General features: G+C 35.7%; 1 protein-coding gene across 1 annotated transcript in view; it reads left to right on the plus strand.

The window, feature by feature from the left end:
- The window catches only part of LOC148946885 (G protein-coupled receptor dmsr-1-like), a 35361-nt gene extending 16450 nt beyond the window's left edge, over positions 1-18911 (plus strand). The window contains exons 2-3 of the mRNA XM_089097180.1: positions 6412-7165; positions 18387-18911. Coding sequence (XP_088953306.1) covers positions 6434-7165; positions 18387-18911 — 1257 coding nt within the window. The 5' untranslated portion in view covers positions 6412-6433. The remainder of the gene's footprint in view (positions 1-6411; positions 7166-18386) is intronic.
- The last annotated feature ends 6796 nt before the right edge of the window (positions 18912-25707 follow it).

The following is a 25707-nucleotide window of genomic DNA, read 5'->3' on the forward strand; positions in this document are numbered from 1 at the left end:
TATGACAAGAAATGATAAAACAATTAATTAAATGGCACTTTCGTCCGCTGGTCTTGAATTCAGATCCCTTTCAATAAATGATTCATTTACTTCGATATACATAAATATCAGACACAAGAAAATTTTTCAATAACGGAATTTTTACTTCTTTACTTAAAATAATATGCTTAAAAGAATGGGTAATTAATGAACAGTTAAATCACTAGTAATATACGCAATATATTATCAGAGAAAAAATGACACAAAGATTGAGAATAACCAGCGTCACTTAAATTGAACTCATACGAAAAGAGACTATATCATCAATAAGTTTAAAATTGCGAAAACAAGCACTTAAAAAAAAACACAACAAATACATCTTAACTACTAGGCCAGTACCAACTACCAAGGAGGGTTCAACTTTGTCAAACAGGAATTATAAGCACGGATTTGCTTTTCCACAGCTATAATGGGGTCAGCAATGCCGAAATTTTTAACTAGATAAGTGTTGCGGGTCCAAGGGGGGAAACGTAAAAGATATTTTCCGAACAGGAAGAAGACTGAAAGAATTTTTGACTTGTCAGATTTTGTGAACATTTTCCAAAACGGCGATAGATACAGATAATGTGGTAGAGCGACAGAGTTGAAAAGTTTCGAAAGAAGACGGCGGTTGAAGCGTAACTTATTCGTTACAAAAGAAGCATATGTTAACCCATCTCTACGTTCAATGTGAGCCATTAACAGCTGTTGCGTTTGCACTATTGACGAACCAATGGAAAGACCGAGGTACGTAATATGATCTACCGGCTTGATCCTACTATTTCCGAGAGTAAAATCCACAGGCCACGCTTGCTTGCAGTTGAAGAATACAATTTTGAAGTTTTCAGCATTGAACTGAAGACCTAGTTCTGCATACTCGAATTATAGCGTTGCGAAAATCTCGCTAATGCGCTGGATACTGTGACTCAAATTCATATTGTCGTCTGCATAACATACGAGAGATAATCAAGACCGGCAAAGATGAGAGATGTGGGAACAGCTGACTGTACATCAAGAACTCCATTATTGAAGAGTGAAGGCGAAGAAACAACACGTTGACGGGCACCTTTTTCGACGTTGCCAAAAATATCAGGGGTTGGTGTGTAGACTTGAGAGCTGTCAGCCTTAGATAATGGGTAGAGTATTAGGAGAGCTTTAAGACAAGAATACATGTCTCGAAAGGCTATGATATATGAAGGGCTCACTCCACGTTTTGCTTCATGGACTAGCATAGCGGCGTGAATGAGAGAATTGAACGCCTTACGAACATCATGCCTGGCTAACACGAGAGTTTCACCTAATGCATCAGCATCGATGAATGCGTTTGCAACAACCGAAAAAGCGTGGGAACAATTGAGACGTGGCTGGAATCCAAATTGGTAAGGTGGAACATAGCATTTTGCGTTCAGACGGTCAATGAACAGGAGTTCGAAAAGCTTACAGAAGGTAATAGCCACCGTTATAGGGCAGGAAAGACCAGCACTGGGTGGCAAGTTTACCTGTTTTATCGGAATTGGAGTGAGATCTCCAATCGAGAAAGAAGAAGGTAAAACTCCTTGGGTAGCAATCATCTGCATCCAAAGAGCAATATGGTTTACCAGCAGCTCGCTTCCATGCAGAATGTGAAGAGTGCTTACTTTATCGATGTCAGAAGATTTCTTATATTTTAGGCGTTCGATTAATCGCAGTACAGAATCAACCGAAACATCAAAATTGTCGGTGAGACAACTAGACAGAAATTTATCAAGCTTATCTTCATATTCGGACTGTAGGGTGACATTTGTCAGGGAGAATTCAACAGAAAAGCATGAATTCCACTCGGAATCAGGAATAACTTCAGCAGATAGGCGGGTGCTAAGAGGATCTCTTGATACATCTCTCCAGAAGAAAGGTTGGGACAGAGAATCTTGATGGGACGTCTCTTCAACTATCTGGTTTATGTGCATAGATAGTTCTCGTGCAAACTTTCTTTTGGTGGAAAGCGACAAATGATTCCAAAATTTGGATTTTCTCTAAGCTTCAACTAGGCTCGGACTACTGGAACAATGCGTCGTGACACCGTGACGTATATGTTTAAGAGGTATAGCGGCTTTTACTGCGAATCGGAGGGTATGGCAAATTTGTGCAAGATAGATATCTAGCAACACCCATATTTCGTTTGCATCAGCTGGCAGATTTCTCGTGAGCAGCTGGAACGGAACAAGAATTTCATGAAGGACAGAATTAGTAACTGTTCCGAACAGATCACCTTGGATGCTTTTCCAATCCCTTTAAAATTGGGCGTGAGGCTGATGTGTTTGTGGGGTGGGAATAGACTGAGCAGAAGGACAAGAATTAGATGTAGGTGTTGGAAGGTGGTCTGACAGTTGGAAGTTTGAGATTTGTAGAAGAAACTAAATGGTCAAGGTTCAACATGTGACTTAAATGGTGTGCGCAAGTATAATCGAGATCCTTCGGCAAGATCCTGAGCCAATCACTGAAAATAACAGACAAAATAGGAGTAAGCAATAACGAGGCGTCTGTTAAATTACAGTTAAAATCTCCTATAATAACACAACACTTTTCTACCTGGTGAATCTTTGAAAGGCAAGACCCTAGTTTCTCACACGCAGAAGTAAATAAAAATTCCGATCAGTCAAATTGCGGTAATCTGTCGGGAGATAGACGTACAATAACAAACTCTTCTACACGGACAGCAAGAAAAAAAATCCCATGAATCAAAAATACTTGAGCGGCACGAGGTCCTAACAAGCATCGCTTCAGAAGGCCTCGTCATAAAATATTCTTACAAGCACAATACGTCACAGTTTTAAAGCAAACCTTTTATCACAGGAAGTTTGACTACAAGTCCACAATTAATATTCCACGAAAGTACAGCTTGCATAGTAGTAGACAGATCCATATCATACCGTGGGCTTTGCCATTTGACTGTTGTTATTAGGACACTTTACACTGTAACAAGTATGGCTGGCAACTTTACATTCTAGACAGAACAGTTTTTTCCGAACACAGAGAGGCACTTTTAGAGGTGTGATCACATGACCCACAGCAAGAGCAGAGGGCTCGATTGGAGCACTGTGAGGCCAGATGCCCAGTTTTATGACACGAGAAACAACGCTTTGGAATATATACGAATGCTTGTGCAGAAAGCTTTTCGTAGCCAACTTTCACAGAGACGTTCAAGAACTGATCCAGGTTTTATTTTGACTCACAGTATACCTTGAACACTCGGGACTTTCAGCACTGTGAAGCTTCCACGCAGTTTGGTACAAGAGATTTGACTGGATTTTCATCGAATTTGGTCGGTACACCTTTCAGGACCCCTATAAGTAGTGGGGATCTCACACTCACCGAGATAACTGAGGTACTGTTCTTAGCATTCCTCGGCAATTTTGTTCGTTGCGCGCTTTGACTTAACAACGATTTTGGATTCCGAAGCCGATTTTTTAAGTTCAGTTATTTCACCTGAGGCCTCAAGGCAAAGTTTATCGACCCAGTCCTTACGAGCATTAGGTGTGGTCAGGTTTGCAGGACAGTTCTTTAGTACAACGGCAAACGTAGGAGCGACAGGGTTAAATGTTAGGTTGGAATCAATTCTAGCTGGTCAAGCAGGGCCCCAGTGCGTCGCATTCTTTAAAAAGCCGTCAATTTTTCGAGAGAGTTCATCAATTTTCAAGGCTAAAGTAGCCAAGACTGCCTCCCCGATTGTTGGAGTTTCAGAAGGCAAGAAGATCAAAAAATTGTATTTTGGTCTTCGAACTTGGTTTGCAGTTTTATTTTGTGCTGTTATGACCCGCAGGCTTTTTTAAATAAACCTTATCTTATTATTTATATCCAATTAAAGAGCAAAAAGGACATATAATAGTATTGCAATGACGTCATGAATTGTGTAAAAGATGTTTTACACAGACACAAACTTTCATTAGTATAAAATATGCCAAGAGGACAACTCGAAAAAAGCTGCCAAGTTAATGGTCTTCTAAATTTCCTTCAGCTGAAAACACGTGAGATTTTCAGTAACAAAATTTACATATCGCGAAGGAACCAAAGTGTATTAAAATTTGTTAGTAATTTTACTTGAAAAGATTATCATATGCTGATGACTTATCCAAAACCTTGGTAATCACAGCAGCAGTCATACCGCTAGAAGCTGACAACTTACAAATAAACACAGAGCTCATTACCGCATTCAAATCATACTTTAGAACCATTTTTCAAGACAGAAAGGGCCTTGAAACACCTGCTTAGAGATTTCGACCATGAAAAATCAATTGGGTCTATTGAAATTTATTCCCTATCATTTTGACCCTCTTTGGGAAAATTGATATTTTGTAGCACAAAAAATTGCAGAAAACACAACTTAGCTGTGGCACTACTTCTTTTTTTACTTAAAAATACAATTTATATCTTGATATCTTGATTTTCTTTGAAATGAGGTATCCTCCCCCATTCTACGACCAATTTCCTGGTAGGAGAAAAAACAAAAGAATAAAAGAAGACACATCAGTGCTTTCCATGCGAAAAAAAAACAATTTTCCTTGTTGTTCGAGGTGGAGGACTGTAATTCTCCCACATAGGGTTTTCATTCCCGTGATCCCAATAGTTTTCTTTTCGTTTCGATCTGATCCATTCTTGAGGGTTTCAAGCTTTCTTCGAAATTTCCACAAATTTGTTTTTGCAATAAACTTTTACTATTAAGATTAACCAAAATAGAGTTTACCTTTCATGAATCAGGTTCAAATGGCAACTCTTTCCAACTAAAAATTACCACTCAAAGCCTCATTATTCGCTTGGACATGTTTAGTCTTCTTATCTGGAAAAACAAGTTTAGTCTTCTTATCTGGAATCCATTGTTTCTGGAGGTAGGGGGGAGGGTCACAAATGGTCTTTTAAATTCATATCTACCAAAAAATGCCATTTTTGGAGCATACGGCACTTTATGATGGAGTCATTGACATGAATTTAAAAGGACCACATAGATATGATCGACAGCTTTAAAATAAGCTATTAAACATCTCTCGACGATGTTGCAGTAAACTGCTACCTCTGCTAGTAAGCCAACAATTTATGAAACTTAAACAAGGGACTCACTTTTTTTGCATAGGTAGCACTGGTAGGCCTCTTTTTTCCTGGCTTCTTTTTCTTTTTTCATTACCACTAGCAGTGTGTGGACAGCAATATTTTAAGAGATAGGGGGCAGCCATTATGTATATATGACACACACACGAAAGGTCTTCGGCTTTTTCTTAGTTGTAAATAATGAACAACTACTTGCAGCTCCCGAGTGGGTTTACTTCAATACTCCTAGTTGTTATTATATTCTTTTTGATTCTATTCTTTACATTCAATTTGACAGAGTCCTTGTTTTTCAATTAGTGATCTTTCTTTTTTGTCAGCTACATGTTTATCTCGATTGTTTTATATCTTTCTTTTTCTGTTAGTTTCTGACTTTGATCTCGTGCCACCATTCCAAATGGCCTCTACTACCATGTTGGCCTAGAGAAAGTTTCTTCTTTCTGACAATTATTAAATATATCTAATTATCAAAGAAAGCGCTAAACTAACAAGCCTGGTCCATATGTAATGGGGATTTCAAGGAAACTTTTGTAATTGTTATTTAGAATGTCGAAACTGTTAAATCTATTTAAAATGATTATAAAGCAGTTAAATATCGTTTGCTAGACCTAGATTTCGAGAGTTTCACAATGGTATCATCTGGAAACGGGACGGGTACTTACTAAAATCAATAGACGGTATAAGCACCCGGGTTTTCAAAATATTTCTGTTACTTTGTGAAAGGTCACATCTTAACCGACCCAATCACTTTTGGTCACTTAAAAAAGGGCACTAAAGGTTTTAATTTCCATCGAAATGATCCTTCTCCCAGTCTTCTGGGGCCATCGGTTAGATACGTTCACCTCTGGAAAAAAAATAAACACACACCCGTGATTATTTTTTTTTCTGGGAAAAAAAACAACAAAATTCCATATTTTTGTAGATAGGAGTGTGAAACCCCTGCAGTAGAGTTTTCCAATACGCTGAATATATTGGTGTAACTTTCACTACTATCACTTGAATTTTCCTGGGTGTTTCTTCCATTTTCCAAAATTCAGTCAACTTTTCAAAAGCTTGTTGCTTTTGATGTGTAACATTAAACTTAATGTTCTAAAAATTTCTTTTATTAGAGTTTCGGCTGTTATTGGCCCTAGTTGCTCCTTACTTGGAGTTCGTTGCAAAAATTAGCTGGAGCTTCATGGGAAGGAGTGAGAAGTGAAGCTAAGAACAGAGCGGGACAAGTGGGAGTGTGCACAGCTGCATTTGCCTAAGGCACCTTATTGCCACAATGAGTTGTCAGTAGTAGCTGTAGCAATAATAATTGTCTTAAATTTTCAGGGAAGTGGGCATAGATTGGAAGATGCCAGACTCTTTCGAAGAACTACGAATGAATCACTGTCTTGATACAACGCTTGTACCTAGTCATCCAAATGTATTCTTTTTTATAAATTGCTCATGGCTGAACAGAAGTGCATACGAAAGTGAAGAAACTGGATCAGGAACATGGTGTACAACAACTGGAAAGGATATTCAACTATCCTACACAAGCGTCCACATGGTTTTCAGTATAGTTGTGTGTTTTGTCGGTATCTTCATTAACTCCTTTTCAGTTATTATTTTAAGAAGAAAAGAGTTTTTGTCCTCTTTTAACCGCATGCTATGTGCTTTGGCAGTCGTTGACCTCTTTGTAATGGCTGAGTTTGTGCCAATGTGGATATATGACTATGTAATGGCTTCCAGACCACTGGAAGATAGACATACCCTTAATTGGTCACGTTATACCGTCTATCACAATATTCATGCACAGTATTTTCACACAGTGTCAATAGTGTTGACTTTATCTCTCGCCATATGGCGTTATACAGTATTAAAAAATCCAATGAAAAGTAGACGACTAACAAAGTCTAGAAGCAATAAAGTAATAATTTTCTGTTTTGTTCTGTCAATTATTCTGTGTCTTCCTGCTGTTCTTTCTAACGGCGTTGAGGAAAAGAAAGTTTATTTTTTGACAGAAGAAAAAACGCATCTATTTGTACTATACCATGTGGGTTCTACACATCTAGCAACCTTAGAAAACGGCTTACTTCAAAAGGTAAAAAAAAAAATAGAATTTTCATGAGAATTGTTGTGCCTATAAACCTCTTTCTGCTGTTTAATATTCTGTAACTAAATGCAATCTATGCAGTGTCATAAAAGGAAGCTTTAAAAAAATCCTGGCATATTGATTTTGGGCTCTTGGACTTGAACAAACGATAGCCAACCCGACGATAAGGCTTTCGATAGACCGAAAGGATAGGGCTTTAAGGTTCGGAGAAAATAAATTTGTGTAGTTTATTTCAAAAATATTGAGAACGACATAAGACACTAACAAGCATACAGACTATACCAATAAATTTATTACCTTACATATAAATTACTGAGGTATCACTTTTTGGTTCTCTGAATTGGATGGGCTCTTGGACTTGAACAAACGATAGCTAACCCGACGATAAGGCTTTCGATAGACCGAAAGGATAGGGCTTTAAGGTTCGGAGAAAATAAATTTGTGTAGTTTATTTCAAAAATATTGAGAACGACATAAGACACTAACAAGCATACAGACTATACCAATAAATTTATTACACAAAAATTTACTAGACAAAAATAAATTTGTGTAGTTTATTTCAAAAATATTGAGAACGACATAAGACACTAACAAGCATACAGACTATACCAATAAATTTATTACCTTACATATAAATTACTGAGGTATCACTGTTTGGTTCTCTGAATTGGTTGGGCTCTTGGACTTGAACAAACGATAGCCAACCCGACGATAAGGCTTTCGATAGACCGAAAGGATAGGGCTTTAAGGTTCGGAGAAAATAAATTTGTGTAGTTTATTTCAAAAATATTGAGAACGACATAAGACACTAACAAGCATACAGACTATACCAATAAATTTATTGCATAAAATTTACTACACAAAAATAAATTTGTGTAGTTTATTTCAAAAATATTGAGAACGACATAAGACACTAACAAGCATACAGACTATACCAATAAATTTATTACCTTACATATAAATTACTGAGGTATCACTTTTTGGTTCTCTGAAAATTTTACTTTGCATTTTTTGCATTACTGCGGCCAAGTGAACAAACTTTAGGATGCTTATTTTTACTGGATAAAAACATTTCTTTTAAATTATGCTCTTGCTCTATAAAACGTGAACGTATTCTTTGTTTGTTTTTTATATATATGCTATTATCACTTCAAACATTTTCAAATATCTTACACTGTTAAGAATTGTTACGCTAAAAAAAGAATGGGTGCTCGTAAGAATATTGTGGGTGGAGCACCATATCCTTCGAAAAGCAAAACAATAAAAAAAAAAACCTTATCCCCAAAACACTTTTTAAACTTTCCCCTTCTTCCCTTAAAAATGAATCAACCATTGTTGATTTTAAAGCAAGATTTATATATATATATATATATATATATATATATATATATATATATATATATATATATATATATATATATATATATATAAATATATATATATATATATATATATATATATATATATATATATATATATATATATATATATATATATATATATATATATATATATATATATATATATATATATATATATATATATATATATATATATATATATATATATATATATATATATATATATATATATATATATATATATATATATATATATATATGATCTTTTCATATAGTTAAATATATAGTTTAAATCTTGTCAAATGAGTTTTCTATATCCTTTCAACGACTCATTCAAAAACCTTTCATTCTTTACATTTCAGTTGATTTTCGTTTTTGATACCAACAAATTGAAATTCCCGAGGTTTCATTTTCGAAAAGTACTGATTAAAGTATCGAAATTCAATTATTTCGTAAAATCTTTCGGTGACATCAATTACTTAACCTTCCGTTATCTATTGTTGATCTAAGATGTTTTTCATCCGGCTCAGAGCATCTTGCATTCTAATTTTGCTTCCGTTAGAAAAACCTTTTTTAAATTAATTTTTGTTCGTTTTACTTCATTTAAACATACACAACAAAGGTTACAAAAAGATCTTTGTTTCATTTAGGCAATGAAACTAAGCAAGGTAATATTACTTTTTGCTAAGGTACGATATCAAACTAAGGTTTTACCTCCTATTTACCTTAAACTTTCAACAGAATATATACACCTTGCTCTGATACGATTCCTGTTGTTACTTAAAATGCCCATCATCTGCTAACGGTTTACAAAAAACCTTAGTAATCACTGTAGCCTTTATTTCACTATCCGCTAACGAGTTACGAACAATTACGGAACTCACTGCACCATTTACACGGGACTTTAGAGCCGTTTGGGAAATGAGGATCCCAACACCTCTTTTTTCCAATTTTAGACCACGAGAAATCAAATAGCTACATTAGAGTTTTTATTCCCCGGTATTTGACCCTCATTGGTCATTGTTGGGGGAGGGGGTGTTCAAACTTCCTAAACCCCTTCCCTTGAATACGACCTTGAGATCAGGTGGCCTATACACAAATATTTAACTATTGTGTGGTAAAAATGGCCGAAGATCTATCCTTGCTTTGGTTTGTTAAGATAGGAAATGCAAAACCTTCTTTTCAGGTTTTAGACTATGAATAACAGACTGGCTCTCTTAAAATTCGTATTCTGGCCTGTTGACCCTCTTTCGCCAAAATTGATGTTTCATTGATCGAAAAGGCAGAAAACAAAATTTTCTGTGGCATAATCTCTTTTGTTACTTAATTAATTAAAAAAAAGAAAAGTTTTTCAAAGAAAAGTAAAGAACCCCATTAAACCAAAAATGAGCAAAAATAAAATCAAAAATTCTACCAAGCGTGAAACTACCACAAATCAGCATCGATAAATAATTGAAACCCAAAACGAACAGAAATTACAATAAATAAACGAGTCAAAATCAAAGAGAAGTGAAATTAACATGAGTAGGGCTCAAAACCCTTATGCCTTCCCAAGGCCAGAACATAATTTACACTCTACTGAAAAAATATAAATGTTTTATTTTCATAACTTTAGTAAATCAAATAATATTAACATCTTGATTACTAAATATCAGTAAACTATATGTATATTAAACTGACAATGCACTTTCATTTGTATTTTTTTTAGTATTTATTGTAATTTCAGTTCGTTTTGGGTTTCATTTATTTATTGATGCTGATTTGTGGTAGTTTCACGCTTGGTAGATTATTTGATTTTATTTTTGCTCATTTTTGGTTTAATGGAGTTCTTTACTTTTTTTTGAAAAACTCATTTTGTGGAAAAAGTTTTTTAATTTATTTGTGTTCGTTTTATATTGACTTAGTCTTTTCAGGGAAAAAGATAATAATACTTTAAATCTTTTCGTTTTTTAAGACTTTATAGTTTGGCCTGCTATTTGTATGCTGGAGGAAAATTTTCTGCAATTTTTAACAACATACACCCTTTTAAAAATATGGACACAAATAGTAGTGTTTAATTTACTTTCATACCTCGTCTAGTTGACCTGACATAGAAGACTTCATACCATTCGTAAGAAAAATCTGTTTAATTTCTTTGATAGCTTGAATACACTTAAGCTATTTTGATTTGGTTAAATTTTAAGAGCAAAAGTAGCCCCGAAAGTTTGAACATAATACCCTCAGTCGTTCTTGGGATACTGCTGAGATGCCTTATTGGGAATTAGCATTAACACAGTGTATTTTGATTTAATCTTAAGGCAAAATCTGTTTTTAAACCAAATTGGCAAATTGGGTGGGTGGGCATGGGAGGGTGACTAATTGCCCTCCAATCACTTTCGACTGTTAAAAAGGGCAATAGCCCTTTCTTTTTTAATCAAATGAGCTCTTTTCGAAGTTCCTATGACAACTCCTTCGATACGAAGGGCCCTGGTCTAAACAAAAAAAAAATCAATTATAATATTAATACATTGTACCCACATCGATCTTTACTATAAATTAATCAAAAAACATTTTTCAAAAAATAGGCTTTTCAAAAAAAAGTAAAGAACTCTATTAAACAGAAAATGAAAAAAAATAGAATCAAATAATCTACCAAGCATACAACTACCACAAATCAGTATCATTAAATAAATGAAACCCAAAAAAAACAGGAATTAAAACAAGTCAACCTCAAAACGAGCTGAAATTAATCTGAGTAGGGTTCTAAGCCCTAGGCTTTCTAAAATCTAGAAAATAATTTGTACTTTACTGAAAATTATTCAAATGAGTTTACTGAAAAAAATGTGTATTGTCAGTTTCATATGCATATGCTGATATTTAAACCTTAAAATCTTAATTAATTTTCGTTTTCTTAAGGTTATAAGTGAAAACATTTAAAAGAAAGGGCACTAGCCCTTCGAAGTTTCTATTAGAACGCTCTATAAAAAACTTATATGCCCCCAGGGCATAACTTACAACCCTTGCTCTGAGGGGTGTGTGTGTGTGTGGAGGGGGAGGGGGGTTTGATCATCCTCGAAGACATAATATCCTAAACTTTCAACTAAGTTGAAAAAATGACTTTCTCAAAATTTTGATTGGATGTGTTTGGGGAAATGGTGGGCGTGAGAGGGAGGTTAATTGCCCTCCAATCAGTTTTGACTGGCCCATTAAATAGGGCACTAGTCCTTTCAATTTCCAATTGAATGACCCTTTTTGAAGTTTCTACGACAACGTTTTCTATAAAAACCTTATATGCCCCCTATAAAAAATCTTATAAACTCTTATAATCTTACAAAAACCTTATATGCCCCCAGGGTATAGCTTACAACCTTAACCCTGTGGGCTCTGCGGGGAGTATCATCCTGAAAGACCTAATTCCAGAATTTTCATCTACGTTGAACAAAATAACTATCTCAAAATTTTGATTGCACGTATTTGGGGAAATGGTGAGCTTGAGATGGAGGCTAGTTGTCCTCCAATCACTTTTGACTATTAAAAAGCGCACTAGCCCTTTCAGTTTCCAATCGAATGAGCCCTTTTTGAAGTCTCTACAAAAAGACTTTGTTTAAAAACCTTATATGCCCCCAGGGCATAACTTACAACCCCTGCCCTGAGGGATTTGGGGCGTTTGTCATCCTCAAAGACACAATTTCCAGAACTTTCAACTGCGTTGAAAAAAATGGCTATCTTAAAATTTTTATCGTATGTGTTTGTGAAAATGGTGGGCGTAAGCGGGGGGTTAGTTGCCCTCCAATTACTTTCGACTATTAACACTAGCCATTTCAGTTTCCAATAGACTGAGCCCTTTTTGAAGTTTGTACGACGTTTTCTATAAAAATCTTATATGCCCCCAGGCATTAAACTTAAAGCCCTTGCCCTGAGGGTTGTGGTGATTGGTGTCATCCTTAAAGACCTAATCTCCAAAACTTTCAACTGTGTTGAAAAAAATGGCTATCCTAAAATTTTGATTGTATGTGTTTAGGGGAAAGGTGGGCGTGAGAGGGGGGTTAGTTGCCCTCCGTACACTTTTGACTATTAAAAAGGGCACTAGCTCTTTTAATTTCCAATCGAACCCCCAGATACCCCCAGGTTATAACTTATAACCCTTTCCCTGAGGAATCTGAGGGGGTTATCATCCTCAAAGACCTAATTTCCAGAACTTTCAACTACGTTGAACGAAAGGGCTATCTCAAAATTTTTATTGGATGTGTTTGGATAAATTGTGGGAGTGGAAGGAATGTTAGTTGCCTTACAATCACTTTCGACTATTGAAAGGGCACTAACCATTTCAATTTCCAATCAAATGAGCCCCTTTTGAAGTTTCTACGACAACGAATTCTATGAAAACCTTATATGCCCCATGCGTATAACTTATAACACTTGCCCTGAGGGCTGTGGGGGGTTGTCATCCTCAAAGACCTAATTTTCAGAACTTTCAACTACGTTGAACAAAATGGCTATCTCAAAATTTTGATTGGATGTGTTTGAAGAAAAGGTGGGCCTGAGAGGGGGGTTAGTTGCCTTCCAATCATTTTCGACTATTAAAAAGGGCACTAGCCGTTTCCATTTCCAATCGAATGAGCCTTTTTTGAAGTTTCTACGACAACACTTTCTGTAAAAATCTTATATTCCCCTAGGGTATAACTTACAACCCATGCCCTGAGTGCTGTTGGGGAGTATCCTCCGCAAAAACATAATTTCTATCTGGAAATTAACTACGCTGAACCAAATGCCTATCTCAAAATTTTGATTCGATGTGTTTGGGGAAATGGTGGGCGTGGAAGGGGTGTTAGTTGCCTGCCAATCACTTTCGACTATTAAAAAGGGCACTAGCCACTCCAATTCCAATCGAATGAGCCCTTTTTGAAGTTTCTACGACAACTCCTTCGATACAAACTGCCCTGGTCTAACCCCAAAAAATAAATAATGCATTGTGCCAACATCGTTCTGTACTTAGGTAGCGCGATTGCACTGCATATGATAAAAATCTCAAGCCTTCCAATCATTTTCGACTATTAAAAAGGGCACTAGCCTTTTGAATTTCCAATCAAATGAGCCCCTTTTTAGTTTCTACGACAACACTTTCTACAAACACCTAATATGCCCCAGGTCATAACTTACAGCACTTGTCCTGAGGGCTATGAAGGGGTTATCATCCTCGAAGACCTAATTTCCTGAACTTTCTTCTACGTTAAACAAAATGGCTATCTCAAAATTTTGATTGGATGTGTTTGGAGAAAATGTGGTCGTGAGAGGGGGGTTAGTTGCCCTCCAATCATTTTCGACTATTAAAAAGGGCACTAGCCCTTTGAATTTCCAATCGAAAGAGTCTTTTTTAAAGTTTCTACGACAACACTTTCTGTAAAAATCTTATATTCCCCTAGGGTATAACTAACAACCCATGCCCCGAGTGCTATGGGGGAGTATTCTCCTCAAAAACATAATTTCTATCTGGAAATTAACTACGCTGAACCAAATGCCTATCTCAAAATTTTGATTCGATGTGTTTGGGGAAATGGTGGGCGTGGAAGGGGTGTTAGTTGCCTGCCAATCACTTTCGACTATTAAAAAGGGCACTAGCTACTCCAATTCCACTCTAATGAACCCTTTTTGAAGCTTCTGCGACAACTCCTTTGATACAAACTGCCCTGGTCTAGTCCCCAAAAATAAATAATACATTGTGCCAACGTCGTTCTGTACTTAGGCAGCGCGATTGTACTGCCTATGGTAAAAATCTCAAGCCTTTCAATCATTTTCGACTATTAAAAAGGGCACTAGCCCTTTCAATTTCCAATCGAATGAGCCCCTTTTTAGTTTCTACGACAACACTTTCTATAAACACCTTATATGCCCCCAGGGCATAAATTACAGCCCTTGCCCTGAGGGCTGTGAAGGGGTTGTCATCCTCAAAGACCTAATTTCCAGAACTTTCTTCTACGTCAAACAAAATGGCTATCTCAAAATTTTGATTGGATGTGTTTGGGTAAATGGTGGGCGAGAGAGGAACATTAGTTACTCTCCAATCCCTTTTGAAGTTTGTACGACAGCGCTTTTAATAAAAAAACTTATATGCCCAGAGGGTATAACTTACAACCCTTGCCCTGAGGGCTGGGGGGGGGTCTCATCCTCAAAGACCTAATTCAACTACACTGAAGAAAATTGTTATCTCAAAATTTTGATTGGATGTTTTCGGGGAAATGGTGAGCATGAGAGGGTTAGATGCCCTCCAATCACTTCCGAATATTCAAAAGGGCACTGGCCCTTTCAATTACCAATCGAATGAGCCCTTTTTGAAGTTTCTATGACAACGCTTTCTATAAAACTTTTGGTTATTATGGGCCGTGGTTCGCTCTTTACTAGGTTACAGGTGTCGCTGCAATGATACAAACAGTAGCTTGTTACCAGGGGTGTCATGTATAGGGGTAAGGGAGACACATCCCCCAGTGTTCTCAGCAAGTCCGAAAATAAATTTGAGTCGGTAAAATAGTGGTGTGAAAATTCCAATATTTTACTGACATTTTTATTTATTAGGCAAATGGCTGATGGAAATAAATGACGTAAAATCAATGAAAGAAGATCAATCTCATCGGTAAAAACAAAACGAAAAATTAAGGAATTTTAATAGCAAATTATCGCGCAAATCAGTCGATGAAAATGACCAGCCAGCCGGTAAGATCCTTTACCCCATCCCGCTAAGTTTTAGCTGGTGACGCCTCTAGCCACTACTAACAGTTGTAACAGGCTGAGTTATTAATTTTAACAAAATTTCCACAGATTCTTGATATACTATTCAGAATTCCTTCATACAATTAGAGCTTTAGGCTAGTTCAAATCAAATAGACCTTTAGGCTAGTTCAAATCAAATAGTGCTTTAGGCTAGTTTTTCAATGAAAAAAAGAAATAAGGACTGTAGGGTACAATAAGATTATATGAAAACTAACTTTCTGATAAGCCCTTTTGCAGGTCAGTGCCTAGAACAAAATGGCAAAAGAACGTGTAATGGGAAGACTAACACCAAGAGCAGAGTGTTATCTGTAAAGGGGCTCTCTAATTAAAAGAACAATCTACCAATTACTTAAAAATTAAAAAGACTCTCTTTGCAGTCTTTTTCAAAACTCAAGTGAGCTCATTTTGCCCAGAATCGATATTGCTACAAAATTTTGTAAGCAAAAAGCGTCTCGCCCAGCCTGGTTTGCCCTTGTTGACAAATTAGGTTCCAATGAATTTTATAAAAGAAATCTTATGACTCTCATTACTGTCATTGACTTTCTGAAGGTGGCCAATTCAGTCCAAAGGGCTGAGTTCAGCAACCTATGGCCAGCGGGTCACCGAGTGAAATGTATACTATTTTCAACTTTAGTTTCAAAAAAGAGCAAAAAAAAATGTAAGGAAGAAACATAAAACGGATATTTTGATATTAAAAAAAATAAACAAAACAAATATGAATGCTGAATTGATGAATAAGTTGTGGTAACGATAATTACCGTTAATTATTATTATATTTTGACTGATTTAGTTATTTGAATGTGTTATTTGTTTTATTAACTTGATCTTTATTACTCATAATTATGTTAATTTTTATAACAGCACCGTTTAAAGGGACCTGGAAAAAGCTACCCTGAGCACCAAGGCTGGGGGGAGGGTAAGAAATTTATTTATTGTGACTACTTTGGTTATTTAATAGTTTACTTTTTTTGTGGGGGGGGGGCAGCGGGGTCATATTGGCCAGAGCGCTACCAACCCTAGGAATGGTCTGGGATTGGAGATGTCAAGTACCCTGGGAGTATCACCAAATCTGACAGTAGGCATAGACAGCGCAAAATTTAGCTCTTAGTTCACCTTTAATGATTCTGATCCAGAGCATCTAAAATTGCTTTAATGGATACTAAGCATCTGAAGAAACTTTAACGTCCTACTAGTTGACAGAATAATCAATGTAGATCTTCACTGATCATGCTTCCAACAACATGAGATTCACACGATAATTAAGAAACGGTGATTCGCACGATAATTAAGAAACGGTGATGCGAACACATCCAAAGCCAACCAACGGGGACGCAGACTAAAAAGTCATCCACTGCCAGTCTTTTTTTAGTGGAAGAGGGACTATCAGGACGACGCAAAAGTTGAAGGGAACAGCTGTCCAAGCAGAAAAGTTTCCTTGGGAAGACAAACGTTTACCTTTCTGTGTCAAACTTAAACGGGCGTAGAGCGTAGATAATTAAATGTCTTTGCTGGGGATAACGTAAACGTTACACTAATATCTTGATATTGAAAACTGATAAAAATCTTCAGTGATAATGTGTTGCGAGATAACTTGTTATGGGAATAGTTTTGTAAATATATTTGTAATATATAGAAATAGTTTTGTAATAGTTTTGTAAATATATAGAATTTCGAATCACTTGGAATAAATTGTAATACTTGAATATAATATGCCTTTGAAAACCTAGCGTAAATCTTTCATTGTTTGTCAATTTTCCCACCAAGGTTTGCGTGCTGAAAAAAAATAACTTGTCACTGTTGAAGAATTGTGCAATTTCGCACATACAACAAACTCATTAAAGCAAAGCAGTCGCCACCAAGTGTATTAACACCGTAGCCATGCGAGGCCAGTTACCTCAATTCTGTTTTCGGAGATAGAATTGAATAAATATTTTGCTGTTTTGAAATTAAACATTGAAAAAAATCCATTATAATGTGTTTCCCAAATAATAATTAATACTTCAACGGCAAAAAACAGTCCAGTCAGTGAAATATTTCCATAACGGCTGCCATGTGTAATGCCTAGGAAAAAATAATACTCAGAGCATACTTGGCCCTATATAGTCAGCTGTAACGCGTTGACTCTGAGAGGCTAACGATGTATTGCCATTGTTTTGCCATCGTTTTGCCATCTTTGTCTGTATTGCCATCATTTTACCTACATTATAGAATTGTTTATTTTGCCTGGGACAAATTCATGCAAGAAAGGGAACTTTCGCTAAATTTATTTAGACTTCAATGTTTGCCCATTCCCATACAGTTTAGAGAGCCGGATACGTCTTTTAAGCAGCAACAGATTTTAATCTCAGAATAATGGCAGACAATTATCCCAGGGAGGGGACGAATCTTAATTTGTCCGAGGCGTTCGCAGTTTGTCCGCAATATGATCGTACCCAAAGAACAATCAACAAGGAGCTGCAATTTTGAGTTGAGAGAAAGCTATTGTTGTGAATTTCTGCTTTTTACTCAAAACATCTGTTTTTAGATGTTTCAGTTGCACTCAATAAAAGTTGTCGAGGGGTAAGGCTAGCAGAGGCGAGTTTTCCACCGGTAGTTTTCCAGGAGGAGTTTTACAAGGGGAGTTTTCCAGGGGGGTTTTCCTAGATAAAAAAAAGCCAGAGTTTTTATTAGCTTCAATTGAGATGTATTTTCTATCTCGGTTATTGATTTGCAATGGACTAAAACCACTAAAGCCATCTGTTGGGCAAAAAAAAACAAGAACATTCAAAAATAGTTTTCTGGCATGTCGGAATAGGCTAGACAAAACTACATCAAGCTTCTCTTTGGTGAACTTAGTTTATCTTCGAAATTACCCCTTGGAAATTAGAAATAGTAAACATATCACAAAATTGAAAATCCCGATAAACTAATTAATTCCTAGAAAAGTGCCGTTTTTTATTGATATTTAATATTATTTTTTCACACATAAGATCCAGATAAATTGTTACTTCATTTGGTTAGTCTATTCATATAGTAGGTGTAATAAATATGACACAATATCCTGCCGTTGGGCAAGTTTTCACGCAACAACGTACCATGTCTGACATATTTATTTAATATTTTAGGTGAACTTCTTAACCTACGGAATCTTGATCAAGCTGATTCCATGTGCCATCCTTACATTCATCACTATTTGGCTAGTTCGTCATCTGGTGGAAGGACAAAGCAACCATCTTCGTGTCAAACGGTCATTTGAAGTTCATAAGATACCAGAAACAGCTATTTTGCAATCACAACCAATTGCAACTTTAGAACGGAACACAGAAATTTCCATTTATCGCTGTTTATTAATTCCAGCAGAAAGTTGCAGATTAAAACAACCAAGAGACTTTAGAACTCGCTTGTTGGTCGGGATAAACATGATTTTTTTGATAACTGAATTTCCCCAAGGAATTGTTTCTCTATTGGGAGCATTGCATGGGTATGATTATTTTGTAGGGTGCCATAAAGCGTTTGGGGAATTATTTGACATGCTAGCGCTAATTAATTCAGCTGTTAGCTTTATTATTTACTGCTGTATGAATAGGCTATTTAGAAAACGATTGCACAATCTATTTTTTAAGCGTAGATTAACTTCAGTAAGACTATAAAGCTTAAAATAAAGTATTTTGTCAAATTTTTTTTTGGAAAGGGAAGAATTCGTGCGTACAAACATCAGAGAGCCCTAGAGGCTAGTTCCACCCTTAAAAGCTCGTAGGGGTGCATAAATATCATATAACAGATCTAGGTGTCCTACTTCAGCGGTCAGCAAACTATGGCTTGGGAGCCTCAAGTGTTTCTTTCGCCGTCAAGCTGTGCTCTTGAGAAACTCTTCGTCATTTTGATTATACTTTTTCTACGACAAAAACGAGGCACGAGAAAAAAAAACATTAAAACTCCCTTCATGGAGCTCTTCAACATGAATAATTGCAAAGTGAAGATCCTCCACATGATTCATATCCACATTTTTACCTCGACGCATTCTAAAGTTTCGGTACTGGTTTATTCCAAATAATTAGGTGGACAATCCGTGAGCAATATTGCTGCTTTACTCTCACAATAATCATGACCCATCCTGCTGTCAAACTACTTATGTGTGAATTTGTACTTACAGTCTGCCGAGCAAAAAAAGAAAGAAAATAGCCCGATGGCGAAGTTTGAGAAATGCACTTGAACTGTCAAGTTTCGCTGTCCTACATGTGCAGTAAGACATTTTATTTGTCATTATTAAAGGGCTAGGCTCACGTAGCTGATTTCGGGAACCGAATTCAGCAAGGATGTATTCCACGTCGTGTGATTCTAATTAATTATGGTAAGAGGCGGGGCTTAGTGACGTTTTTCGATGATTATCATCATTAATTACGTTCTAGACAAGAAATGTACTGGGGTTTAGAGCTTTAGGCATGTAAATAATCGTATTTAATGATTATCGTAAATAAATCGTAATTATTGATGATTAATCGCCGAAAAATGTCACTAAGCCCCGCCTCTTAGCATCATTACTTATAATCACTCGACGTGGAATATACCCTTGCTGAAATCGGTTCCTGAATCTGTATGGCCTGTTTTTTGGCTTATAATAAATTATTATTATTATTATGATTATTATTATACCCTTGCTGAAATCGGTTCCCGAAATCAGCTACGTGTGCCTAGCCCTTAAACGTTAAAGGTTGATAACTACATGGTTTCAAGTTGAGATTCGTGAAATATAGATGCAGCAACACACTGTAGGGCCAAAGCGGGGACCTTAGTAGTCAAAAAGCGTCGTTAGTCTGATTAATTATTTACTATATTTCAAGATGTAGGTTAATTTTGTAGGATATAGACAAGTTGAAATTTAGCTAGTTTTCCTGCAATGGAAGAATGCCACAAATATGCAAAAACCAACAAGCCACCTTTACGTTTTAAAAGAATTACGCCTTTTTGAAATTTCCCACTGATATAATTATATCTCTCTGTTCACGAATCGAATTTTGTCTTTTTCCTTTTGAGTTTTAGGTTAATTTTGTCACATGAAACCAGTTTGCAAATTGGCTCATAGACTAGATTAATTCAAAAGGTCGTCCTTTCGGTCAAGGGTTTTATCAATGTAACAATGTATCAATGTAGCTGGCTCCTTGCGTACAGAAATACTTATTTTAATAAAAAAAAAAATGTTATCTTCAAAAGTTTAGCTAGATAAAATACATCTTGGATATTTTCTTCGTGTAAAGATTTTTCAAATGTTATTTTGTTAGTTGGGATGGGTTGCATTTCAGCTTCACAGAAAGATTGAAGTTTAAATATGTCGTTTCACGCGAAAGCCCATGTTTTCATATTCCTTCGAAATTCTCTGGGTCATTGTTGCAAATACGGTATGATTTTTTGACGCACGATCCGTAATTTCAGTTTGTGCTGACTGTTGAAACTTCTTGCAGCGCTGGATTATCATAATAAAATATCATTTCCCAGATGGTAAAAAGAATTATAAAATAAAACCAATAAAATCTACAAAGGGCAAGGATTATGATATGAAACAACACTTAAACCCTTACATTTGAATTAGTTATTTCATAATTAACTTATAAATCAGAACAATCAATTAGCCATAAATAAAAGTTCAAATAGGGATAAAATCCTTTTAATAGACAGTGGTGATGATAACAGTGATAGAAATTTACAAAAATACTAGATATTTCGGTCACATGTGCAGTGACCGTCATCAGTAGACGGTCAACTTTTATTTATCGTCATGGAAAGGCAGTGTGGTCTCCGAAATTATCCTAATCAATTAGCCCTAATAAATTTTTTAGGCAGCAACAGAAGCAGAGAAAAAAAACGATATGCAGAAAATTAAACGGAGGTTGAGCTATCCATACTTAAAATCCCATTCTGCAAAAAGGAAATCCTATACTTTTGATTTATTTGTTTTTCATCCATAAATCGCAAGAAAAAACAGTTTTTAGAAGCACAAAAGATAATGGAAACAGAAAATAATACAAATATTACTGGACACGGTATATCCTATTCGTAAAAAACTCGCTTAATTAACTGCCAGAACAATAAATGAAAAAGAGGTTCATTTTTGGAAAATTAAAATTCAAATTTTGATACAAAGTTTTATAAGTGCTTCATATAGGCTAGTAATTTGAAGTGGTATATCAATAAAGCCAAAGTTATTCGCTAAATTGTTGTTTCAAAGTAACGCGTTAAACGAAGCAAACACTTAAAGTAACCGAAATGTGCCATGCAAAAACAAATCGTTCCATCCAAGCCATGATGCATTTCACAGTATACATCCCCTGTTAGGATTCAACTAAGATTCTTATACTTAATTTACTATAAAAAAAAAATGAAAAAATAAGCTTTTTTGGCATGGTCATACACAGGAAAAATACTTCGAAGTTTTCTTCACTCCAATATAGTAAAGAACGAAAAGTTGTAGCTGACTCCACCATATAGTTGTGCAGTAGATTGGCATTGAGTTTAAAGCCTTGGATTTTTTTTTGTAATATGCAGTCGAAAAATCTTATTTCCGAGACAAAACTCAAAAGTGATTATGGTGTCTACATGATTAAATCAAAGGTTTCCATTGGGAAACCCTCATGAGCTTCTTTTGGAGTCTCTTTGCACTGACACTTATGGGTGTACGTTTCAAGACATTCGGAGAAAAAACTTTTGACTCTTCTTTGACCCGTTTTTGGAAGAACTAATATTTCTTTTGCCCTTTATTTCTTGTAAATCGGGGTCAGTCTGAACCGAGGAGTTGAGGATATTGTTCTTGAGCCAACCAGAGAAAGTTTTTACCCTTGTTCTGCCCATTTTTATGGCATCTCTGCCCCCAATCATGTTTTTGTTTTCCATGAGGCTCCCCTGGTCCCAGGATTTGTGACTCTAAGTTTAAACCAATAAGGGACAAAAAGTATGTTGGCTCATTTGACGACCTACTTATACCCTTCTCCCTCCCACCTTACCCACTTAGCTTGCTGTTGCACCGAGTCACAACTCAAGCTTGATTTCAATAGATAAGCGTGGGAGGGGGGCTGGTTGCCCTCCCATCACTTTTGACTCTTAATATGACACTAGAACTTTCAATTTCCAATCAAATGAGCTCCTTTCAAAATTTCTACATGACATCTCCTTCTTTACGAAGCGCCTTGGTGAAAAAAAACTATGCCCAAATTGCTCTTTACTTAGGTAGCACTATTGCGTTGCCTATTATTGTAGTAGTATTAATAGTATACACACAGCGCCTTCTGGTTAGTTCCAAATCTGATATATCATGCCCTCATAATTTCAATTTAATAATGTAAGCCGTTTTGAAATATTGCTGTTGTGTCCTTTTGACAATCTACACGCTCAAGTTCGTTCTGATTTAGTTCAATATCCATCAAAACAATCTTTGAAAGTTTCAACCTAATAGCCTTAGCTTGTGTAGTTGACCAATTGTCAAGAAAATGTTCAGGGGAACGTTAGATTAACCAAGAGGCACTATGTTTATGTTGCTACTATTGCTACTATTACTACGATTGACACGAATACCTACTCCTGATATTAAGGTGAAACTTTCAGAGAGAACAGTGTCATACTGCTACTTCTGATACTATTACTATTATTGCTACGACTACTAATACTGAGGCTAAGGTTATAAAGTTGAAACTTTGAGGGGATGTTTGGAAGGATGCTGAACTAAATAGAGCCACACTCTATACAAGCAGGCTATCAAAAGGGTGCATCTGTAATATCTCAGGAATGGTCCAGGGCATTAAGCTGAAACTTTCAGGACATGTTAAGGGGATGTTGAGCTAGGCAAAATCCAAAATGTACACACGACTATAACTACTGCCACTACTACTACTACTGCAACTACAACTAATACTGCAGTAGTACTAGTACTATTACGACTGCTACTGCTAAATTACTGTTACGGCGACTACTGCTAGTACTACAGAAGCTAAGCGTATTTCAGTAAAAATTTCAGAGGATGTTGATGAATAGCGAACTAAATTTAAAAGCACTATGTGGATGCATGCTATTAAAAGACCGTAACAGCTATATATCAGGAATATCTTAGACTATTAAGTTGAAACTTTTAGTCTTTGTTAAGGGGGATGTTGAACCAACCAAAAGGTTGGTTAAAAGATTATATGTATACTACCCCCACGACTTCTACTACTAATTCTACTAATACTGCTATTAAGGCTAAGGGTATGAAGGAGACATTTATAGATAATGTTGGGGGATATGAAAAAGTAAATTCAAACACTGTATATACATGCAGATTGTCAAATGGCCATATCAGCAGTTGGAAATTTCAGATCATACTGAGGGGCTTGTTCAGCTATGTGCACACTATTACTTACTAGCAGTAGTAGTACTACTGCTGTTAGTACTAATATTACTAAGGCTTATGTTATTAATGGGGAACTTTCAAGGACTGTTGAAGGGGATATTGGGTTAAATCAAAACATAGTTCAAGTGCATCCACGTTGTAAAAAGAGCACACATACGATTTTTTGGGAATGGTTCAAAACAACGAATTTTAAAAGAACATATGCTATGAAAAATTGTTGAAAAATTTTCTCCATCATGTAAATAGTAAGCCGAACTATGGATTCTTATAGAAAAAACTGGAAGATTTTAAATATTCTGTTCTTTTCAAATGAAAAAGTCCACGACAATAAAAAAACAACAGAAATTAATTTGAAAAAGCTTTTCCACGAAACAAGTTTTTCTAAAATGAGCAGAATATTTTTCAAAAATGAGCAGAAATAAAGTCAAATAATTTTCCAATCGTAAAACTACCAAAAAATAACCATCAATAAATAAATTAAACCTAAAACGAAGAGAAGTTACAATAAATAACCGAATCAAACTCAAAACGTGCATAAATTAAGATGAGTGGGGCTGACGCCACCCATGTCTTCTGAGCATTGGAACACAATTTGACCTTCAGATGTTGTTTTGTTTAATAATCTTGGTTATTATGTGTTTTTTTTATTATCGATATTATGATCAGTATATCGATATATAGGAACGTTCAACTCGTAATAAGGATTGTTTAGGGGGATATTAAGGGGAACTTGGTTCGGTGAAAAGCTTTTTAAACTAATATTGAGAATGGTGGGTAAGTTCAACCTCTAGTGTTCAAAAGACGAAGGACAATTAGATGAGGCTTTTAGAGAATGCTGAGGGGAGTGTCGAAGTAAATCAAAGCACTTCATGAGCATTTTGGATTTCAAAATGACTGAACTCGGGAATGACTTAGTGTATTAATTATGAAATCTCAGAAAATCATGGGGGAGATGATCAATTGACCAAAAAGGCAATAATCTCACGCTATTATTACTACTACAACTACTGCTACCAGTACTATCACTACTATCACTGTTACTACCATTACTACCACTAAAACTACTGCATGAAGTCAGTGTTAAAATCAATACAAATCCGCAGTGGTTTATTTGACCTTCTTATTTTATGCAGTGTTTTACAGAGATGCACTAGCCGACGCATATTTTCTGTAGAAGCCTCATTTCGATAATTTGTCAACATATATACATAAATTAAAACAGTTAAAATAATCAGCAACATAAAAATCCCAAGGTTCCTTAACGTTACAACTATACTTTCTGTGAACTACAATTTCAAAATCACATCAGGAAGCACCTGACGTATTTTCAGCAGTGTGATCTGCAGACCGTTCTAGCAAGAACAAAAGCGATCATGATGTTTGGAAATACCATAAAATAAAGACTCTAATGATACTAATTTGATTCATTTAACATGTTATCTTCAAAAGAGACTGACCACTAAATATTCACTGGAACTTTGGTTTTAGGGTTTCAACCGTGGTTTCAAACCTTATTTTGATTCCAAACCTTGAAAAGATTTTTTTTTTAGATACACTTCTAGCTCTTTTCATCTGTTAACCATTTTACTACTGCATAATTTAAATAAACTTGGAATTTCCAATATCAAACCAGGTCACTTAACCACAAAAAATCGTTTACTTGGGATTTTTTCTTTTATTCCTTATTGATTCGAATAAATAATCCTCTAGGATCATCTCAATGTAATGAAGTATAAAGAAAAAATAGATGTCACTAAAATCCACTGGGTGATAAAACATAATTTGTGTCTGAACATCAGTCAAATTAACTTTTAATTTGATAGTTAATAAGTAAAAACAGGTGGAAACTTCCAACAATATTGTAAGTGCATATTTCATCAGAAGTATTCAACTTTCAAAAGCTGGTACCTACAGATTTTTTAGATTGTTGATTAAAATATCAAGAGAAATACTGCAATATCAAAGTCCTAAATCCAAAAATATTCGGTAAAGATTCCCCAAATAGTGCTTCATATATGGAGCTTGCAACCCAGTTTGATCTCTTCTGTCACAGCAAGAGTCCAAAATTATGA

Source organism: Artemia sp. Qi Xiang Cuo, chromosome 11 (genome assembly GCF_049724085.1).
Source record: "Artemia sp. Qi Xiang Cuo chromosome 11, ASM4972408v1, whole genome shotgun sequence".
Lineage (NCBI taxonomy): Eukaryota > Metazoa > Arthropoda > Branchiopoda > Anostraca > Artemiidae > Artemia > Artemia sp. Qi Xiang Cuo.